This window comes from Anser anser (assembly GCF_964211835.1).
Source record: "Anser anser genome assembly, chromosome: 1".
Classification (NCBI taxonomy): Eukaryota; Metazoa; Chordata; class Aves; order Anseriformes; family Anatidae; genus Anser; species Anser anser.
The window spans coordinates 101567400-101585538 of record NC_139720.1 but is presented as its reverse complement, the minus strand read 5'-3'; the positions used below and the strand labels follow the sequence as shown (position 1 = coordinate 101585538).

The following is an 18139-nucleotide window of genomic DNA, read 5'->3' as shown; positions in this document are numbered from 1 at the left end:
CTAGAAGCCATCACACTAGGAAAGAGGTGGTTACTTTCGTCCCTCTCAGATTTTTCTGGTGCGCTACTTGCAAAAAAGATAAATAAATACTGCCATGGTTGGGAGTGAGCTAGAGAAGGCACAAAGCCCATGCTCAGGTTTTTGAGACCGTGAAGCCTACATGGAAGCTGAAAGAAAACAAACGGGTGCAGTGATAAACAGGTTTTATGGTAGATCCAGAAATGGTGGTCATACCAGACACGTAAGTAAAGGGTATACCTCTCCTGTGAAGAAAGGCCTGAGAGCTGGGGATGTTCAGTCTGGAAAAAGCTCTGGGGTACTCTGCAACTCTTTGCTCAGGCAGACAATGACAGGACAAGAAGGGGGGAATGGCTTTAAACTAAAAAAGAGATTTAGATTGGATGTTAGGAGGAAGTTCGTCACTCAGGGTGGTGAGGCACTGGAACAGGTTGCCCAGAGAAGCTGTGGATGCCCATCCCTGGAGGTGTTCAAGACCAGGTTGGGTGGACCTTGGAGCAACCTGATCTAGTGCGACGTGTCCCTGCCCGTGGCAGGGAGGTGGAACTAGGTTATCTTTGAGGTGTTTTCCAACCCAAGCCACTCTATGACCCTTATGACATGACTACTAAATGGAGCTTCTGTCAAACTAATGGTCCAGGGTTTGATTTTTGAATAAGCAGGCATAAAGCTTATAGATATTTGAGCAAAATGTAAAACTGTTGACCATTGCTGCTCTGGGCATTGCTTTCTGAGTGGTATTTTGCATATTTTTATTTGAAATGTTTTACCAGCTGGATGAGTCCAAATAGTTTTATATACAAAAATAAATGAGGTACCTTCTAGCCCTGTTGAAAGAATATACTCGGAAGTGCTTCTTGCAAGCATAATACTTTCTGGTTTTAAGTTCTACCATCACCAAGCGTAAGTCAAATCACCGGTTTCTCTCTGTAGTAACCTGAAATATTGCCTGAAGTTGATGTTCTCCTCCTTGGTCTCATTTAATAAATCCACAAGCACAGGCACATAATCTGGTAAGACTTTTTGATTTCCACCTATATGCTTACTAGTGTAGTCATGAAAGATCTGTTCACATACCTGCAGTGGAATTAAGCATGACTTGTATTCAGTATTAACTGAATGGACAAATCTGTGGGAGCTGGCTCTGCTTGCATGACAACATACTTCTAATAATTGTCTTAGTGAGAATCTGGTAACGGGTCATAGCATCATCTGATTGCTTTAAAGTTCTGTGGAATGACTGTATGGTTTCTTTGATTGGTTATATCTCTGTAGTATGGGTGGTAGCCAGAAATGCAATTCATAGAAAGATGGACTGAAGCAGTTATTTATTTTGTATCTGTAAAGTAAAGGACAAAGTACTAGGGAGGACTGCATTAGATATCTCATTATTTCTTTCCAATTATAAATACAAGATTTATCCTGCATTTTTGAAGGGCTTTTAATTCAGCAATATTGCTAATTTGTAGTAGTACAAGAAAAACAGTGAAAAGTTCCAGGAAAAATAATCTGCCTCCCACTATCAGGATGTTCACAACCTACATCTGTCAAACATGCCTCTTCTGTTTCTGGAGTCCCCAGGGGCCAGTTAGCATGCAGTCCTGGGAAAATACATAGTTTTGAACAGTCCTGATGGTCCTAATCTACATTTCCTTCCAAATGATTTGAAAGGAAGAGGGAAAAATACTGGTCTCTAGTTGCTGTGTGCTGTTCAGCATGAACAGTATGTGACTCTTCTGGGATGAATGCCAGAAACAGGGCTACTGGGAGTTGCTCTTTGCAGGTGTTACTGGGTCTGCTGCTTCTGAAACTTGAGGCAGGTGATCTTTATGTGGGTTAGCAACATGAAAGTACAGGTGGCATTTTAAAGGGAAAATATGCAAATAAATCCATATACATTTTGGAAAAAAGGAGCTTGGCAGCAGAGAGAAGAAATGCTTGATTAACTTTCTTATACTCATGTACCTCTAAGTAGCATATCTGATAGCACAGGCTGAAGTTATTGCTCATTATTTGTCAAAATACTCATCTCTGTACTCTTAACTTGAATTTCCTCTCACCTCACTAGCAACTCCAGTGTAAAAAATGTTAGGTTGTCTTGTGCAATACACTGTTTCTGTGGTATCCAGGGTATCACTCCCTTTCCTCCTCTTAGCAAAAGAAGACAAGTAATCCTTGACCTATACAGAGGTAGCCAGAATATACTGGACCTGGAACAAGTAAGCAAGCAGACTTTCTAACAACTTCTGATCATTTTGTCCATGTTAATGCAGTCATGTAATTATTCCCGACTCAAGGACTTCCTTAATAATTGTTCTCTCTTACACAAAGAACATACAGAAAAATTTGGGCAGCCTGTAACAATACAGAATACGTATAGCACCACTCTTTTTAAAGGGACCTGTAGTAGAGATAGCGGATGACTGGAGTTATGACTTTAAGTTAATGAAGGAAATAAAATTACATGGCTTGAAGAAGAGAGTTAGGGGGAAAGGGGAAGGTACCAGGAAGAAAAACAGATGTTTCTGTTTTTAATGATCATAAGTATTCATTCTTGAACACAAGTACAGAACATAGAAGAAAGATGTGACTATATCCTCCTCCCAGTGCTGAGGAGGACTTCAGGCTTTTCTTCCCCCATCCTTGGTTTCTTCATTTCTTCCTCTATGGTTTAGCAGATGTACTCTGAGTAGCTTCTTCTTTCCATTGAGCTTTCTTCTCCAAGTTTATGCTTGTAAGCGTTTCATGCCTTTTTATAGCCTACAACATATGACAAAGAGCAGAAGGTGTCACCAAAAGTACCACAGAGATGAAATTTGAATCAATTGTTTTCAAAGTATCTGGCCTGTCACAGAGAACTACCGAGGCCTACTAAGGCACAGTTCTGTCAGCTTTAGTGACAGGAAGAGAGAAGGTTAAAATACAGCATCTAGAGATTAGTTTAAATTTATCATTTCTCTGGGAATAAATTAGGCCCTTCTGTTAATGGCACTAGCAGATGTATTCTGGGCTTCTAGTCAGTATTTAATATTAATCTCTGGTCATCAGAAGTCAAGAGACACTGGAAAAAAAATCAGAAGTTAAATAGATTCCAGCTGCTGTGAAAACAAGGGTCCCAAAGCAGCTCTCCTCTTCCGGTGTTTGCATTCATATTATATAAACCTAAGAGGAAAATGTTCTGGGAATTATCAGTCACTGATTTCTTCTGCTAAGGCAAAAAAGAAACCTTTCCACTGATTTCAGAGTGATGCATCCTTTTCATTTTGACAGGCAAATGCTGACAAGTAGAAATGCTACTTGACACTTAAATAATTTGCAGTGTTTTATTAACTAAGACTCAGTTAATAAAGTTTCACTAGTAACTTAGTTGTCAATAAAAAGAAGATGGGAACATGGTAATCAGAAGAATGGCTGCAGAGAAAGGCAGCATACAGTAAGGTTCTGCCGGTATAGATGCTTTAAGAAGCTCAGGGTTTTCAGCTTCTAGTCATTCTTAAAAGAACGTAGTGGACTGTGTTTCTGTTAGTCCTGTGCTTTTTTCCCCCCAGAGCAACATGACAATAAGCTGCACAGACTATATTCAAGTTCCTTGACTTTGAGACTAATGATGCTGAGACTTGACTTCAGTGTGCAAAAAATTTGTTTATAAAAATAACAGGAAGTTAATAGTTTACCAATCATGTTTAAAAAAGTACAAAATTAAAGCATGACTAACCCATCCTTCACTCGGAAGCTTAAACTTTACACTTCTTCACCTCAAATTATGCAAATTAAATCACAGACCTAGTTCTGCCACAGGCTGAACTTCTTAGATATCATGACAAATATATAAGCGAAGGACGCTCAGCAGCTACAGGACGGGGGAACTTTTCTATAATATGAACTGTTTTTTTTTTTAAAATTAGTTCCATCCACAATAGAGACTTTTCTACTACAATTAAAGGGCACAGAATTACTGCTGACCACCTCCCCACTGTTTAAAAAAGATTTTGAGATTTCTCAGTCTGTGTGTGAAGAAATACACCCATCTGCTGTTTCCATTACATTGATTTTTTTTAAGCATTGCAGTGTGTAGAGAGGTGTTTGTAATAGATCCACACAATGAACTGTGTATGGATCCTATAGGCCCAAGGAGCATTTACCTGCCTACCAGACTGACAGAAGGGAAGATGCTCTTTCCTTTCAAGTTCTTGCAGCCTGTCAGCAAAACTGAGGAATTAAACCAGTACAAGATAAGATTAAGTATTGCACTGAGGGGCGGGAGGGAAGACTGTTTTTGCTTATACGGTCTTAACAGTGACATCACCCTTTTCTGACTTGGGAATTAATTAGTGAGGGTTAGGGAATGAGAAGGACAAACAGTACAAACAATCCAAATGAGTTTATATCAAGATCCCTTTGCGCTTACCAGCCAAAAATCTGTGCTTACCTGCTTCCCTCTAATCACCATCGCTATGCATCCCAGTATAGTCAAGGCAATCATTACATAGCTGACCTTCACACGCAGTGTGGTCTGTGCTGCTCTGATTGCTTCAATCCTCAGGAAATAATAATAAAAGAACAGACTCATTACTGGAGACCCAAATAAACCATTGGCTAGTTGTTTGATTTCTCCTGGCATTCTATCTGTATAATCTAGGTATGCTCTCTGTGTATAATGCTAACAGTACTTGGCTCTTTCCACAAAAAAAAGAAAAATAAATTTAAAAAGGTTTTACAAGAATGGGAACATCTGATTCCTAGCTACTTTGGGATATACAAAATCATGGTAACATAGGACTTTCTCAAAGCTGGGAACAAACCCAACATTTTAAAATATTAAATCATTAGAGAATGCAAGGGAAAGAAGGCTGCAGTATTTATGTATGTTCCCTACAGGGAGGACAGGAAAAAGAGAGGGATGCTTTTACTAATACTAGTTTACTAATACTACCACTTTCTAAAGTCTGTGGAGACAGCAAGTACGCATATCCATACTAGAACTTCAGTGTATTTTAACACTGTAAAATATGCATGTTCCCTCAATAGCAGAAGCATGGTAAAAAACATTTGTCAGAAGGAATAAAATACGTTATTTAACAGTTTGAGCTTCTTGGACAGAGGGAAATATCATCACAACTTAGCAGTTCTTTTTGCCTGAGGTTCAAAATGCTTTCATTTATGGTACCATCTACTTTCCAAAGAAAGCTTCCTCTACTACAGCATTTGATAATGCTATTTTTAGACTTCACACTGGCTGCTAAACACAATACTCCTAGAAATTCTGGATAGGACTTGGTAGAAGACCAGTGGTTACGAGTTCCCTTCTGCTAGGTGAAACAGACTTAAAGTAATCCGTTTTCCTAGGAAACTGTGGAGGCATAGAGGACTGTAAGCTTTCCAACGTTGATTTTGGACAGGTAACTCCTTTAAATCTTCTCTGTATTTCAGCACGCTTATCCATATGTACCAGTAGCTGTATCGCTCCTTTAGGAAACCTGTTGCCTTGTCTATGGTTATCTTTTAGAACACAGAAGTCCTCCACAAGAAAAATATCAGTTATTAAAGTCTTTCAACTGTACTGAAGATCATTCTACCAAACTGCATCTCAAATACTGCAAATATGTAAGGAGATTTCTGCTCCTTGCAGAATTTAGAGCAGTTTACTCTTCTTGTTGAGGAAGTCTAACATTCTCATTGTTTAAATTTGGTATATTATAAAATTACAGGAGACTGGAAAAGCATCAACATAATGGCACAAAAATGCATCACATGAGGTAATTACATGCCAAGCCTAACATGGATAATAAATTTCACAGAACTGGGAGACCAATATTGTATACAAACACCAGTAAATATGTAATCATATCACATTTTGACCCTTATACTTGGAGGAAAAAGACACCAAGGGATTCACGATGGTTCAGCATGGTATATCACATAGGACCTGAGAACTAAAAACATTCTGTTTTTTTGAAGAGGAATGTGACAGTCATGGATCACCATTTCATAGTACTGATCTGAGAAAATTTCTAATCATAGAGAACATGTCAATCTAACATCAAGCTAATAATTTAGCTTCCAGGTTATTTGTTTTTGCAAATAATTTGTGATGAACAACTTTGGTTCTTGGCTGCACTTAAGCTGAAATGCACAGATTTAAAAACTATTAGTTTTTATTTTTGAGTTACCTTGTGTGTGCTAGACTATACAAGAGGAAAAAGTAGTTATCTGAATGCAATTTTCACTTAAAAATTAATTCAGTGGCTAAAATTAGCATTTATTTTGTTTAATAAATTATTTACTTTTGATGAGCATAACTTGCAAGAGATGGTTGTATCACATGCCCTTGCAACCCAAACTTACGCGGTTTAGAGAAACAAAACAAGCTTTTGTGTTTTTATAGTTCTTAATCGTCTCTTCAACTTTGGCTGAACTATTTCCCTAAACAAAACCACTAATTCAACCTATGCACTTGCAAAAATGATCAGCTTTTATCAGAAGTTGGTTTGTCCATTCAATAAAGCATGATTTTAGATGCACAGTCAATGCCTTCACTCAGTCTGATAACTGTTTTCTTAAAAACACTCATAACAAGTATTTTGTATGCAAAAATATAGGAACTGACATAATTTAATGTTTTAATAATTTAAGACTATGTATTTCAAATTTAATTTCAAGAAAAATGATCCAAACCAAAATTGAATAATTAATTTTCAACAATTTTATCTATTGTGATACACTTAGAAAAAGCTTAGATACATGGGTGGATTTCCAATTCCTACACCATGCATCCAAACAATATCTTTAGACAGGAGCTACATAATTTGCTCACCTAAGTAATACAAGATTGACCGAATCTTTTGAATAAATATATATATAAACATTAGAAGCGTATTCTAAGAGATAACTATACTAACACCAGAAATGTTTTTTTAAACTAATAATTGCATTTTATTTTATTTTTTAAACTTTGATCTTCAGTTTAGGTAGGCAAAATAGAACATCCAATTTTATTTTCTACATCTCACACAGGACAAAGCATTCACATTCAGATTTCACCAGCAATGGGGAAATTTTGACTATTTTATTTTCGTTAGGGAACCTTTCCACTATTTGTTAGTTTAAACTCCAAGAGTAAAGAAAGTTGGCCTCTGCCCCCCAGATATTCATTAACAAATATTTTAAATGCGTTTCAATTATTTTATGGCTATATCATGAAAATTTCATGTATTAGGCTTTGACATATTAAGAAAAACGCTATGGAAAGCTCACACCAGTATTTGCAAAAAGCTTTTTTGATTGGAAGAATAAAAATTAATTGAAATGTGTTGTTTTTCTAATGAAACAACTGATAGGTGCTGGCCATCCCTTCAGAAAAATCCAAATGCATGTATATCAAAATAGAGAGTTCCCCAGGTCATATAATCTTATCTACAAGGTGATACAACAGTCACAGCAGCATAAGAATTTTCAGCTGTGGAAACCCATTCCTGTTAAGAAAAGGTATTTACGAATTGCATTCAAGTAACGTATTCCTGTGAAAATGCTGCTTCTCTAACAGCTTCAAAACTGGCACTTACGAGACGGTCTCTGGTATATCCTCTGGTTTTTTGAAATGGCCTGCCCACAACAAACATTTTTTCTCCCAGTCTGTAGGCTTGTGTCCAGGTACCCTTAAAGCAGACCGACCTAAAATAAAATAAGGTAAACAAACAAAAAAATCCACAAAAAATAGAAAGTCAGAAAAGTTGAATTGCCGCAGCTGTAATAAACCAGTTAGGTTGAGCAATGAAGTACAATTACTAGAGTAGGTTACAGAACAAAAATTTATCACAGTCAGATTAATGAACTTCTAAATATGGATTAAACTTAGGCCATGTTAGGAAAGCCAAATCTTGCCCAAGGCAAGCTCTGAATATTTACAACTCTAAATTTATGGAACCTGCTCCATCATCTATGCTTCCTAAGCTGCTGTGATATAGTTTTCTGCTACATTTAAATTAGTTTAAAGAAATGAAATGAAACTGCTACAGAAAAGCCAATATGCTGCACCATAGCATAAGAGTATTATACGTTTTCCATAGACTGTAGGATTTTATCTTATTTGGAGATATTAACAACCAAATGACCATAAGCAAAGATCAGATCCTTAATTTTCAGTTCAGTCTTTCAACCTCCAAATACAAAATATTTAGAATAAAACAGGAAAGTTTTTCTACACATAACATTAAAATCTAGCATACAAAGTGCAAAAATAAGCATTAAAACAACAACAATGGGATGTGTTCTTCATGGATGTATGTTGCTTAGTGGATTCATAAATGATCTAGGAAGTAGTGTGGATACATAGTTTACTGACAACACTGTTATTAAGAAGATGGCTAGGGGTGAAGATCTGCAGGACTTCAGAATCCCAACTCAGTGAAATCCAGTGAAAATCCCTCCCATTTATGTAAGTAAGAAGCAATTCCAGTTCACATACAAAGGACAAACTCTAACCTAACCATTATTGCTGCAAAGTAAGTCCTTGGGGTTTCTCGGAGGTTTCGGAAAAAGTTCAGTAACAGAAAGGCAAAAGGCATTATTAGCAATGACTAGGAAATGAACACAGACCAACACGAAAGCTTTATTATGCCACTGTATAAAAAACGTGACTCCAGCATTTTGAAAAGCTTGCAAAATGCTGATCCCTCATCCCAAAAACAGTCCAACTAGAATGGGCACAGAGAAAATTCGCAAGTGTGGTCACAGCTATAGAATGGCCACCACATAAGAAACACTGTAATAGACTGAGACCCTGCAGCCTGGAAAAGCACTAACTGAAGGCCCTTTCATCACAACAGAGGGCGCCAGAATCGTCAGATTGCAGTGACCGTCGAGGAAAACAGCGCATACCACGCTCAAAAACAAATACAAGCCTGTACTTATTTTCTCAAAGCACAGTTCAGCCGAGGAACTCCTTCGCAGAGGCTGTGGATGCCAAAAATAGATACAGCTTCAAGATACTGGGAAAATTTACAAAAGTAAAATCCAACAAGGACCATTAAACAAAGACTCCAGCTCTGGGACAGCAGTCTAGGGAAGAAACACTATGTTTGCCCTGTTTCTATATTCCTTCTTAGAGCCTTGCTATTAATCACCGTTCCTGTTAGTCCTCACAAAAATGTAAGGGCCCTCCTTCACTGGCTGCTACTGGAGAGTGACATTGTTAAACAGACCTTTGGTCTTACCTAGTACGGCTGAGTTACTGATTTTATTTTTTTAACAAAGATGTATGCAAAATGCTTCACATCTGTATGCTGCTTTTATCTAGCATCAACAGGCCAAGTAGGGAAACAGTTACAGAGGAGTCTGATTAGAGTACCAAAACTGTGCTCTAATCAGTTACAAAATGTCTCAACACCCGAGCTTTACCTGACCAATCTCACCTTTAAATAGGAACTAAGCCAATGATCAAGACTGACTCTCTCCTGCAGGGCATGTTCAAGTTTGTGAACAGCTGGAGCTGGTTCTACTATGGAAAACTGCAAAAGTATTTTAGCTAGTATAATATTCCTAAACACCGACAGTTTATATTGGGGCTGAACAGTCTGTTCTAGAGCACAGATAAGAGCCTCAGAGTGCAGGGCTGTACATTAAACACAATACTAATGACCTGCTACAAAGCAAAAGCTGTGTTACTGTCACAAGACAAAATATTGTCCCCTGGCTTTGTTAAAAAACAAGATCTCATTGCTAATTTTGACGTTCAGTTTTTCAGTCTAAAGATTAGAATTCCCTCTCACAAAATCAGGGATATTGGTATACATGTCTGCAAAATGCCTGTTCAGATGACTGCAGCCTGAGTACCTAAATATTTCAAAGCACGAAATGTGGCATGATCTTTATCAGAAACTTACTTCTTGGCTGAGGTGGGCTTTCCTTGAGGGGTTTGCTGCAAAGCCTTCTGTTTATCTTCAGATCTACTCCTCTAGTCAACCTCAGAATTGAGGGAATGTTTCTTTCCAGCAGTTTAACAGCCCTGTCTGGAAGAGAAAGCAGAAGAAGCAAAGGGGTTAAATCTAACTCTGAATATTAGAGAGTGAGAACACTGGAAGATAAGTAGGAGGCTGTTTCTCCTCCCCACCTCCAGGAGAAAATAAGAAATAAAAACAGTGGGTACAAACCTAACACTGTGCAAGAAACTGCAGGTTTAGGCTGCAGCAGAATCTAGGAAAGAAATTAAAGACAACTCCATAAACCATCGCTGGAGCTTACCGGTTAAGCGCATGTAGAAAAACCGGACTGACAGATAATAGCCTACGAGCAATTTCTAAGACGTGCTACTAACGTATCACCACTTCAAGGCACTTATCTATTCCTGCACATCAGGTATACTTCGGGCAGTGCTTTTTCAAGGACCATACACCAGGATTTTGACAGCCTTGTCACATCCTAGAAGTCACATCCTTGTCTCATCCTAGAATGGTCTTTTGATAGAGGGTTACCAAGACATAAGCCAGACCTCGCAGTGCTGAGATACTGCTTGGTGGTGCGTCAGGAGACGAAGCACCTTATATATGTAAACATGCTATTTTAATTGAAAGACCTTTCAATTTATCATTTGATGAAAAATTTCTGAGGAAAAAATGAATTTTTGGAAGATAAAAGGGTAGTAAAAAATTTATATATATATATATTTAATATTCTTTATGCTTGAAAACTTCTCAACTACAGAAAAAAAAAAAAAAGACACCCTCAAAACCAAACCATTCCCAAGGTTTTCAGAGGAGAAAATTAAAAATAAAAAGTCACGAACCTCCCCGCCCTTCCCCCCCCTTTTACTTTTTAAGCCAGCTCGGAGGCCCTCGGGCTTCAAGCTTCAGCGCGCACCGTGCGCGTCACGGCACCCACCGCGGCCGCCCGGCCCCGCTGCGCTCCCTCCCGGCCCCGCAGACCCCCCCGGACCCCATCCCGGCTCCGGGGCCCGGCCGGGGCCGGGCACTCACCGGCGCGGCCCCACATGGCGCTGCCCGCAGCCCGCGGCGCGGGGCCCCTCAATGTCACCCCCCCCGCTCCCCGTCCCCGTCCCCGCCGCGGTGCTGCCGCCCGGTGCCGCCCCTGCCCCCGCTCCGCCCGCCTCGTCCCGCCCTCGCCGCCCGGTTGGCTGCCGCCGCGCCCTCGGCCTTTCCAATATGGCGGCGCCCAGCAGAGCGGCGAGCTGCGAGGACTTCGCCGAGTTCCAGGTAGCGAGAGCGGGGCGGGGGACGGGGACCGGGGCCTCCTCTCCCCGCCGGGGGCCGTCGCGATGTGTGGCTGCTGCCTGAGGCGGGAGGCCCCGGGCTGCCCCTCGGCTTCCCGGCCCTCGCTCGGGTCGCCCGGCGGCAGCCCCCGGCCGTGCCAGCAGGCAGGGGGCGCAGCAGGCCGCTGGGCCGCCCTGAGGGGCGCCCGCCTGCCCTTCGCTCCCCGGACCGCAGAGGCTGCGGCTTCCCTGTGTGTTTTTGTTTTTCTCTGAGAGATAAACATTTATTTTTTTATTTATTTGATGCAGGAGTTGCTCAGAGTGATGAGGACGATTGATGACAGAATTGTCCACGAGTTAAATACTACAATTCCGACAGCTTCCTTCGTAGGGAAAATCGATGCCAGCCAGACATGTAAAGAGCTCTACCAGTCTGTAAGTGTCTATTTCTTTAACTTCAACTCATTTTCTGAAGTTATACTCAGTGCGGTGGCCGCTAAAGCAGCGCATCTCAATTTCTAAGGAAAAGACTCTTGATATATCATGCTTTATGTATTCATAATGGCACACCTGACTTCTCTATATAGCTAAACCACGCGCGTGCGAAAACTACTTCACTTTTAAGCCGTGTTGTGGACTTGCTTGTCCTGCAATACCGATCCTTTGAGGTGTACTGCAGACAGCCCACTTTCTTTTAAAAATGGGTGCTGGAGCACTTTTGTGGTACTCAAAGACTTATCTTGTATCTTTGACTTTTACCATCAGTTCACGTCGGTAATTACTGCTTAAAGCATATTGCTTCCATGTAGATTATACAGTCAAAGGGAGTTCTGCAGGCATAGCAATGCCTTAACTTCAGAAAGTCTCTTAAATTTGTAACTCAGAGCTTTTTTTTTTTTTCTTGGGTAGTTGACCTAGTTGTTGTGACTTTGTCTCATCCCCACTTAGCTGATGGAAGCTCACACCAGCAGAGAGAAAATCATCAAAAACTGCATCGCTCAGACTTCCAGTGTAGTGAAAACTCTCAGAGAAGAGAGGGAAAAGGCACAAGATGACGTAGCATTATTAAAGCAACTCAGGAAAGAGCAGACAAAGGTGAGTGGTGGAGATTTTGTGAGGTCACTTAGAAGTCAGAGGGTGTCTTTCCCAAATGGAAAGATCTCCATGATGGAGAGAACCTGAAGGGGGTCCTGACTTAAGTGGTGTTGTCCTGGGTTCTTGTCAGCTGGGTTTGTGAGTGGTGTTTTCCCTGGCACTCAGAACAGAACTGCTTTTATCCTGTAAATTGAACATTTTGGAGATTCTATTACACAAATGCATAGTAAAACATGCATGCTTTTCCAGAGTGGACTCTTAACTTTCACTGACTAGCGCCACTTAGTGTACAACTTAATAGGGGCTTGTTTATTCTCTTCAAAATGTCTGGAGGTTCCTTTTGCCTTTTTTGAGATTTTGTGAAAAGTAGTCTGTCTGCAAATGGTGGATGTGTGCCAAGATGCAAACACTAGAAGATAATGAAGTGTCTTTCATGTTTGTCTCTTGCACCACACAGTTACACAGACTTAAAGCTGTCCCTATTCAACATCACCCTGAGAAGCATTATTCTTACTCACTGTATTAATTGGAGTTCCTGTCCCCTGCGAGGAGCTGCCAGACAACCTTGAATTCCATTTAAGCATTTTTTTGTTGTTGTTTAGTGTTTAGCTTTTATGGTGTAAGAGTGACTTCTGGGTTTGCATAAGGAGTTTTAATGTGCAAACCTTCTCAACCTTATGGCCTCTGGATGGAAAGTGTAATTCACCAGAGGTGAATTAGATGGACTGTCAGAAGTAGAAAGAAGTGGTCTTTTGCAGAGTAGTTGAATGCTGATGCAGTTGTAAGTGCAGAGCTTCCTGGGGAGATGACTTGAGTTCAGGGGTTCACAAACCAGCATCTGATTTTCCCAGACACTGAGTGAACTGTTTGACTTGCTCTCAGAGAAGTGCTCTGTTGTGAGCTCAGATTTAAAGAACCAAATGGCAGGCAAGTGGTTTTGTCCTTCAAGCCTAACTTACAGAACTTCTAATAAGCATCCATATTAGTTTTGGAAAAATGGAATGATAGCTTAATATTTTCTATAAGATTTTTTCAGAGTCAATTCTTTAAATCACTTAGTTAGTGAGCCCAGAACCTACCACTGAAACCAATAGGAGAATCTCAATGATAATGTTTAATAATTGGATGTGATTTCAAATGTTAAAAGCAATCTGTCGTTTGGAAACATCCCAGAAATCCTTTGATCAGATGACCTCAAATTTGCACTTGATTTTGAGAGTGGTTTCTTCCCTATTTCCACCTTTTTCTTTTCCTTCTCCATGAGTGTTTTTTTTTTTTTTCCTGGAACAACTCAAATAAGCTCTCTTGACAGAACGCATCCTACATTTAAGATTATTCATTTTGAATGTGTATTTGTTTGAAATACAGATCTGTTCTTTTTTCTTTATACTTTTCTCATACTGTTAATAGTACAAATTGGAGGACTTTATACAAAATTACTGCTTCTGGGTCACTGCTTAAAAAAAACCTTGGAGTTGTGTGGCTCTAGCAGTCAATTCTTTCAGACCACTTACATAAAAGTATCAGTTGATTATTGTATTAATTTGGTATCATCTTAGTTCTCTTGTATGAAGTGTCATAAAATAGCCAACCAAATTAATTCTGGAAGTTCAAAACATACAGCTTAACAAGTATTAGCTTTATGAAGTGAATTAGTGGGGCCTGCTAAAAAATATTGGAGTATGTTTTTAGGAGGAGAGAGAAAAACACAAACTTAACAAACAAACGCACCTGTATAGCCTTGTTGATTAACTGATTGCAATGCTGATTGCATTGCTTTTTGGGTCTGCAATCCTAAGCAACAGGCTGAAATAGTAGTTTTGCTGAGGCTTAGTGTCAAAGATGAGTTACGTGACAATGCTGACAGTTGTAAACCTATTCACGTATTCCAGCAGGAAAAACCCTTCTTTGAAATGCTAAAGATCTTCTGAGCAGTTATGTTATAAAGACTAATGCTGGTCATCTAGTGACCCTGTTAATGCTGGGTTATTATTTCAAACAGTTTGGAGTCCTGTTGAGTAGGTAAAAGCTCATCCAACACCAGTATAAGCTGTGTGTGTCTGGACATCCTACTTGAGTTTTTTTTAAAATGTAATTGCTCTCTTGGTTTGTATCTGTTCACTAACTCTCTAATTGGAGACACATATTTAAAACTTACTCACTCTAGAGTCTAAAACTCCAACAAAAATAAATCCTAATCATAGGCATAAACAGTAGTTGGGCTTTAAGTCCTCTACTGTTGCTTCTGGAACTTGTGGCAGGGTCAAATTCCCACAGGTCATCTGAACTCAGCTGTCACATGTGCCCCTTGGAGTTACTAACAGAGGTGAAAAAAAATTTCTCATGGATTGAGTGAGTGCTCAAGAACTGCTTATTGTGGCATTTCTTGCCAGAGGTCTTGCATCTGTGTAAATCTGATTCGTCCTGCTGTGATCACGTACCATAGTAAATGGTTCAGAGAACATGAACATATATGATCTGTTCTTGTAGACCCTTTTCTTGGTCAGTGCACAGAATAGATGTCTTCGTGATCTTAACCCTAAATCAAGAATTTGATTTCTGTCATGGTTTTGCTGCCAGCTGTCCTATGACTCTAATAATGCATGTGTGAAGGAATGAGAACTCAAGGCTGCAAAGCTAACCCTAGCACTACCATTTCCTGTGCTGAGTGCTTGAATTTGGCATAGTTATTTTTGTTGGTGAAGCCATGAAGGTTAATCAGCTAATTGCTGGCAAATCTTGATGGGCAATATTTGAGAATGAAGAACTAGTAACCAGTAGTTACTTCTGCAAGGCTTGCATTGCAGGTCTGCCTTCACAATACCTCTTATGGACAACTCTAGAGTACCCAAAGCATTGGCTGAATGGAGGGACCAGACTTCCAGGATAACTACCTTCAGTTCGTACCATTGGAGGGGATGCACACCTGGTACTGGGATTTTGTCAAGGAAGTTGCAAGGGTAGTGAATACTGAAGGCTGCAGGGAGCCATTTTGACAAAAACCTGTTTCTTTGTCTATTCTGCAGTTGAAATTGATGCAGTCGGAGCTGAACGTTGAAGAAGTGGTAAACGACAGAAGTTGGAAGGTACTCAGTCATTTACCAAAGCGTTGTGGTTCTGTGCTGTGGGTTTGAACTGTCCTGCACTGCAGGTGTGGGACTGATGCCTCAGTAGGCACGTTAACTAGAAATAGGTGAGGGCAGTGCTGGGGAAAGTAGGGAAAGTGCTCAGTCATTTTCCTATTTCTAGGTGCAGAGACCAAAACTTCTCAGATGCACTATGAAGGGAAGAAATGTGGCTGGTTTAGTGGGGAGGAGGGACTGTGGAGTACTCTCTGTGTATTCTCTTGCTGCAGCATTTCACTTCAAATTAAGTGTTTAAAGGGTTTCCCAGTTAGTACTGACTGGGAAAAGCTAATCATGCCCTTAATTATTCTCTTTTTTAATGAATTTAGAGCCAACTTGGATAAAACTCAGAAATGCCATATCTGTAACAACATGTTACAGGCCGCCAATGGCAAACATTTCATGGCAACACTACTGTCAGTTTTATTTTAAAAGGGCATGGGGTGAATTGGCTTCTAAAATAAGACATTTGCATTAGTCTCTGTATATCACTTTTACAAGGGAGCTTATCAGCAGAGTGTTTTGTATTAATACATAAAAGACAGCAAAATCAAACTTTTACATAGCAGCATGAATTTTAAGGTATCTTGGACAGTGTTTTTTCTCTGTCTGAAAAAAAGATAGTACTTCAGGTAGACTATAGGAGTTAATTGGACTGAGTAACACACTGAGATCTGTGGGTAGATGATACTAAAAGTAGGAGGTGGTGTTAGTAAGTTCACAATATTGATCTTCCATGGGCTTCAGAGGCACTGACAATGATGCTTTCAAAGTTTGCATGTTAGCAAGCTGGAAACTGAGTTTTTTTTTTTGTTTTTTTTTGGTATGTTGTTCGATGTGAGAGAGCCAGCCTTACAGTGGTTTAGAGTGTATTTGCAGTACCCTTTCAGACATATGCATATTAAATGACTTAGATAACGTGGAACAATCTTCCTAGTATTAAAATGCTTCTGAATAGGAAATTTTTGTGACTGCTGATTTCTACTGTTTCCTTCTATCATTTACTTGATTTTGGATCTTTTCACACTCTTAACTCTTCCAGAACTGTCCATTGCATGTGGTAATGTAATGGGACAGGTTGTGTGTGCATGTGAAAGAAATTATATCACAACTTCCATGTTTTCTGTAAGGCGAATTGTTTTGTAATATGTGTCTTTCTTAAAGTAAACCAAATTTGGTGGTAAGTCAAAGATTACTTAAAAATTGTTAGGAATAAATGCATAATTAAGGCATGCTGCATACCTCACTTTTGTTGAAGTTGCCATTGGTGCTGAACAAGGAGATCAGTTGCAAAAGTAGACAGTTCTAGGAAGATAAAGTTTAAAGTAACATTTTACATAAAGTGATACGTAAGTTCCCCCAGATGACAAGACCAGTCACTTTGCATGTGAAGCCTAAGGGAGACTTCACAAAACTTGACATCCCGAACATCAAAGGCATTTGGATCTGAAAAGTACCTGGATACCCCGGCAAAATATACTGTTGTGGGAATCCTGCTGGTGGACCTAATAACCGCCAGTGCCTCAGCTTGGTGCTAGGTGGAGCTCGTGTTACACTTCAGGACGTGCGCTGGGCAAAGCTTGGTGCCAAAACTTTAAATAACTAAATCCCCTGAAAACAGCCCCAGTAACTTTGGTGTGAGCCTGTGTGTGTTGTGCTTTTGATTCAAGCTGCCATACGTTAATTACTGGCCCATGTCAGGTTAAGCAAGCTGTTTGATGAGGTCTGCAAGTTTGAGCTAAATTAAAACGATCTCAGGTTCTAGTTCTGTGTGCTAAATTTTACCCAGAGAAGGTGCCTAAGGTGAACGCGGCGAGAGCAGCCTGCCCTTTCTGAGGGAATGCTGGCAACATCAGCGCCCCCAGTCAAATAACTAAAAGCAGGACCATTGCTTCCAAGAACACATATTTGCACCTCTTTTTAGCTGTTGCAACAATGTAAAGTGTGTTTGCTCAGGAAAGGGAAGAATGTGATGTCCCAGTTTTAATGCCACAGTGAACTTAACACAGCTGGTCAGGATCCTTCCACTGGTCTTTTCCCTCCCTCTTTAAAACAGCAACAACAAAACCTCCCACCAACCAACCAATCAACCAAAAACTTCAGCATCTTTGATAGTGACAGACCACCAGGATTATAAGACTGCCTTATCTGAGGGAGAATACTGTTAGTGCTGTGCAGTCAGTCCCTCAGCACCAGGCTGCAAGCTTTGGATTCAGTAAAGCCAGGAGAGAAAGTGAATGGAGACAGATGCCTTGGTAAGTACCATTTATTGGTACAGCAGGGCTGGGCACCTCAATGTGGGTGCTACAGGAGGAGGCAGTTGCCTGAACTAGCTCTGAAGATCAGATCATCCCATAGACATGGACTTACTCACTTTTGCTTTTCTGTTTTGGTGTCTCAGGTATTTAATGAACGTTGCCGAATTCATTACAAGCCTCCAAAGAGTCAATGATGTTAAGTACTTCCCATCAAGGTGGTCCATAACCATGAGAGCCAAACTGGAAAGAGACCTTGGGCGAGCTGAATTGGGACCCTCCAGAGCCAGGAGAACCCAGTCCTGTTTTGTTTTGGACCTACTCTAGCTGGAATCTCAGTTTAAATAATTCTCCTCTAATTAAGAGAAAACAACTCATCTTTTGTACAAAATATGTGAACAAATGAGTTTTATAGTATTAAAATAATTTTCAAATGGAATGTG

At 40.0% G+C, this 18139-nt stretch overlaps 2 protein-coding genes across 3 annotated transcripts; one reads left to right on the top strand and one right to left on the bottom strand.

Moving 5' to 3' along the window:
* Positions 1-2536: 2536 nt before the first annotated feature.
* Positions 2537-11115, bottom strand: FAM162A (family with sequence similarity 162 member A). The gene is made up of 5 exons (XM_083826607.1): positions 10989-11115; positions 9900-10025; positions 7581-7689; positions 4448-4556; positions 2537-2778 (listed from the first exon to the last, which is right to left on the bottom strand). Exons 1-5 carry the CDS (start codon positions 11002-11004, stop codon positions 2683-2685), a joined length of 456 nt encoding a protein of 151 aa, XP_083682733.1. The 5' UTR covers positions 11005-11115; the 3' UTR covers positions 2537-2682.
* On the top strand, positions 11095-18135 carry MIX23 (mitochondrial matrix import factor 23). Of its 2 annotated transcripts, none has more exons than XM_083826590.1 (5): positions 11095-11225; positions 11531-11656; positions 12170-12316; positions 15343-15402; positions 17843-18135. In XM_083826590.1, the coding sequence occupies exons 1-5, from the start codon at positions 11175-11177 to the stop codon at positions 17891-17893; spliced, it is 435 nt and encodes a 144-aa protein (XP_083682716.1). In that variant the 5' UTR covers positions 11095-11174; the 3' UTR covers positions 17894-18135. The 2 variants fall into 2 exon arrangements, with proteins under 2 accessions (XP_083682716.1, XP_083682715.1); XM_083826589.1 differs by lacking the exon at positions 17843-18135 and adding an exon at positions 17498-17698.
* The last annotated feature ends 4 nt before the right edge of the window (positions 18136-18139 follow it).

What these genes read in the sequence shown, in the direction of transcription:
- FAM162A (XM_083826607.1), bottom strand. An exon ending in GATATACCAGAGACCGTCTC is followed by an intron (nt 4,557 to 7,580) that starts GTAAGTGCCAGT and finishes TTATTTCCTGAG; the next exon opens with GATTGAAGCAATCAGAGCAG. An exon ending in TGGTGATTAGAGGGAAGCAG is followed by an intron (nt 2,779 to 4,447) that starts GTAAGCACAGAT and finishes CATATGTTGTAG; the next exon opens with GCTATAAAAAGGCATGAAAC.
- MIX23 (XM_083826589.1), top strand. Translation starts at nt 11,175, where the DNA reads ATGGCGGCGCCCAGCAGAGCGGCGAGCTGCGAGGACTTCGCCGAGTTC. An exon ending in TCAGGAAAGAGCAGACAAAG is followed by an intron (nt 12,317 to 15,342) that starts GTGAGTGGTGGA and finishes TCTATTCTGCAG; the next exon opens with TTGAAATTGATGCAGTCGGA. An exon ending in TAAACGACAGAAGTTGGAAG is followed by an intron (nt 15,403 to 17,497) that starts GTACTCAGTCAT and finishes TCTTTAAAACAG; the next exon opens with CAACAACAAAACCTCCCACC.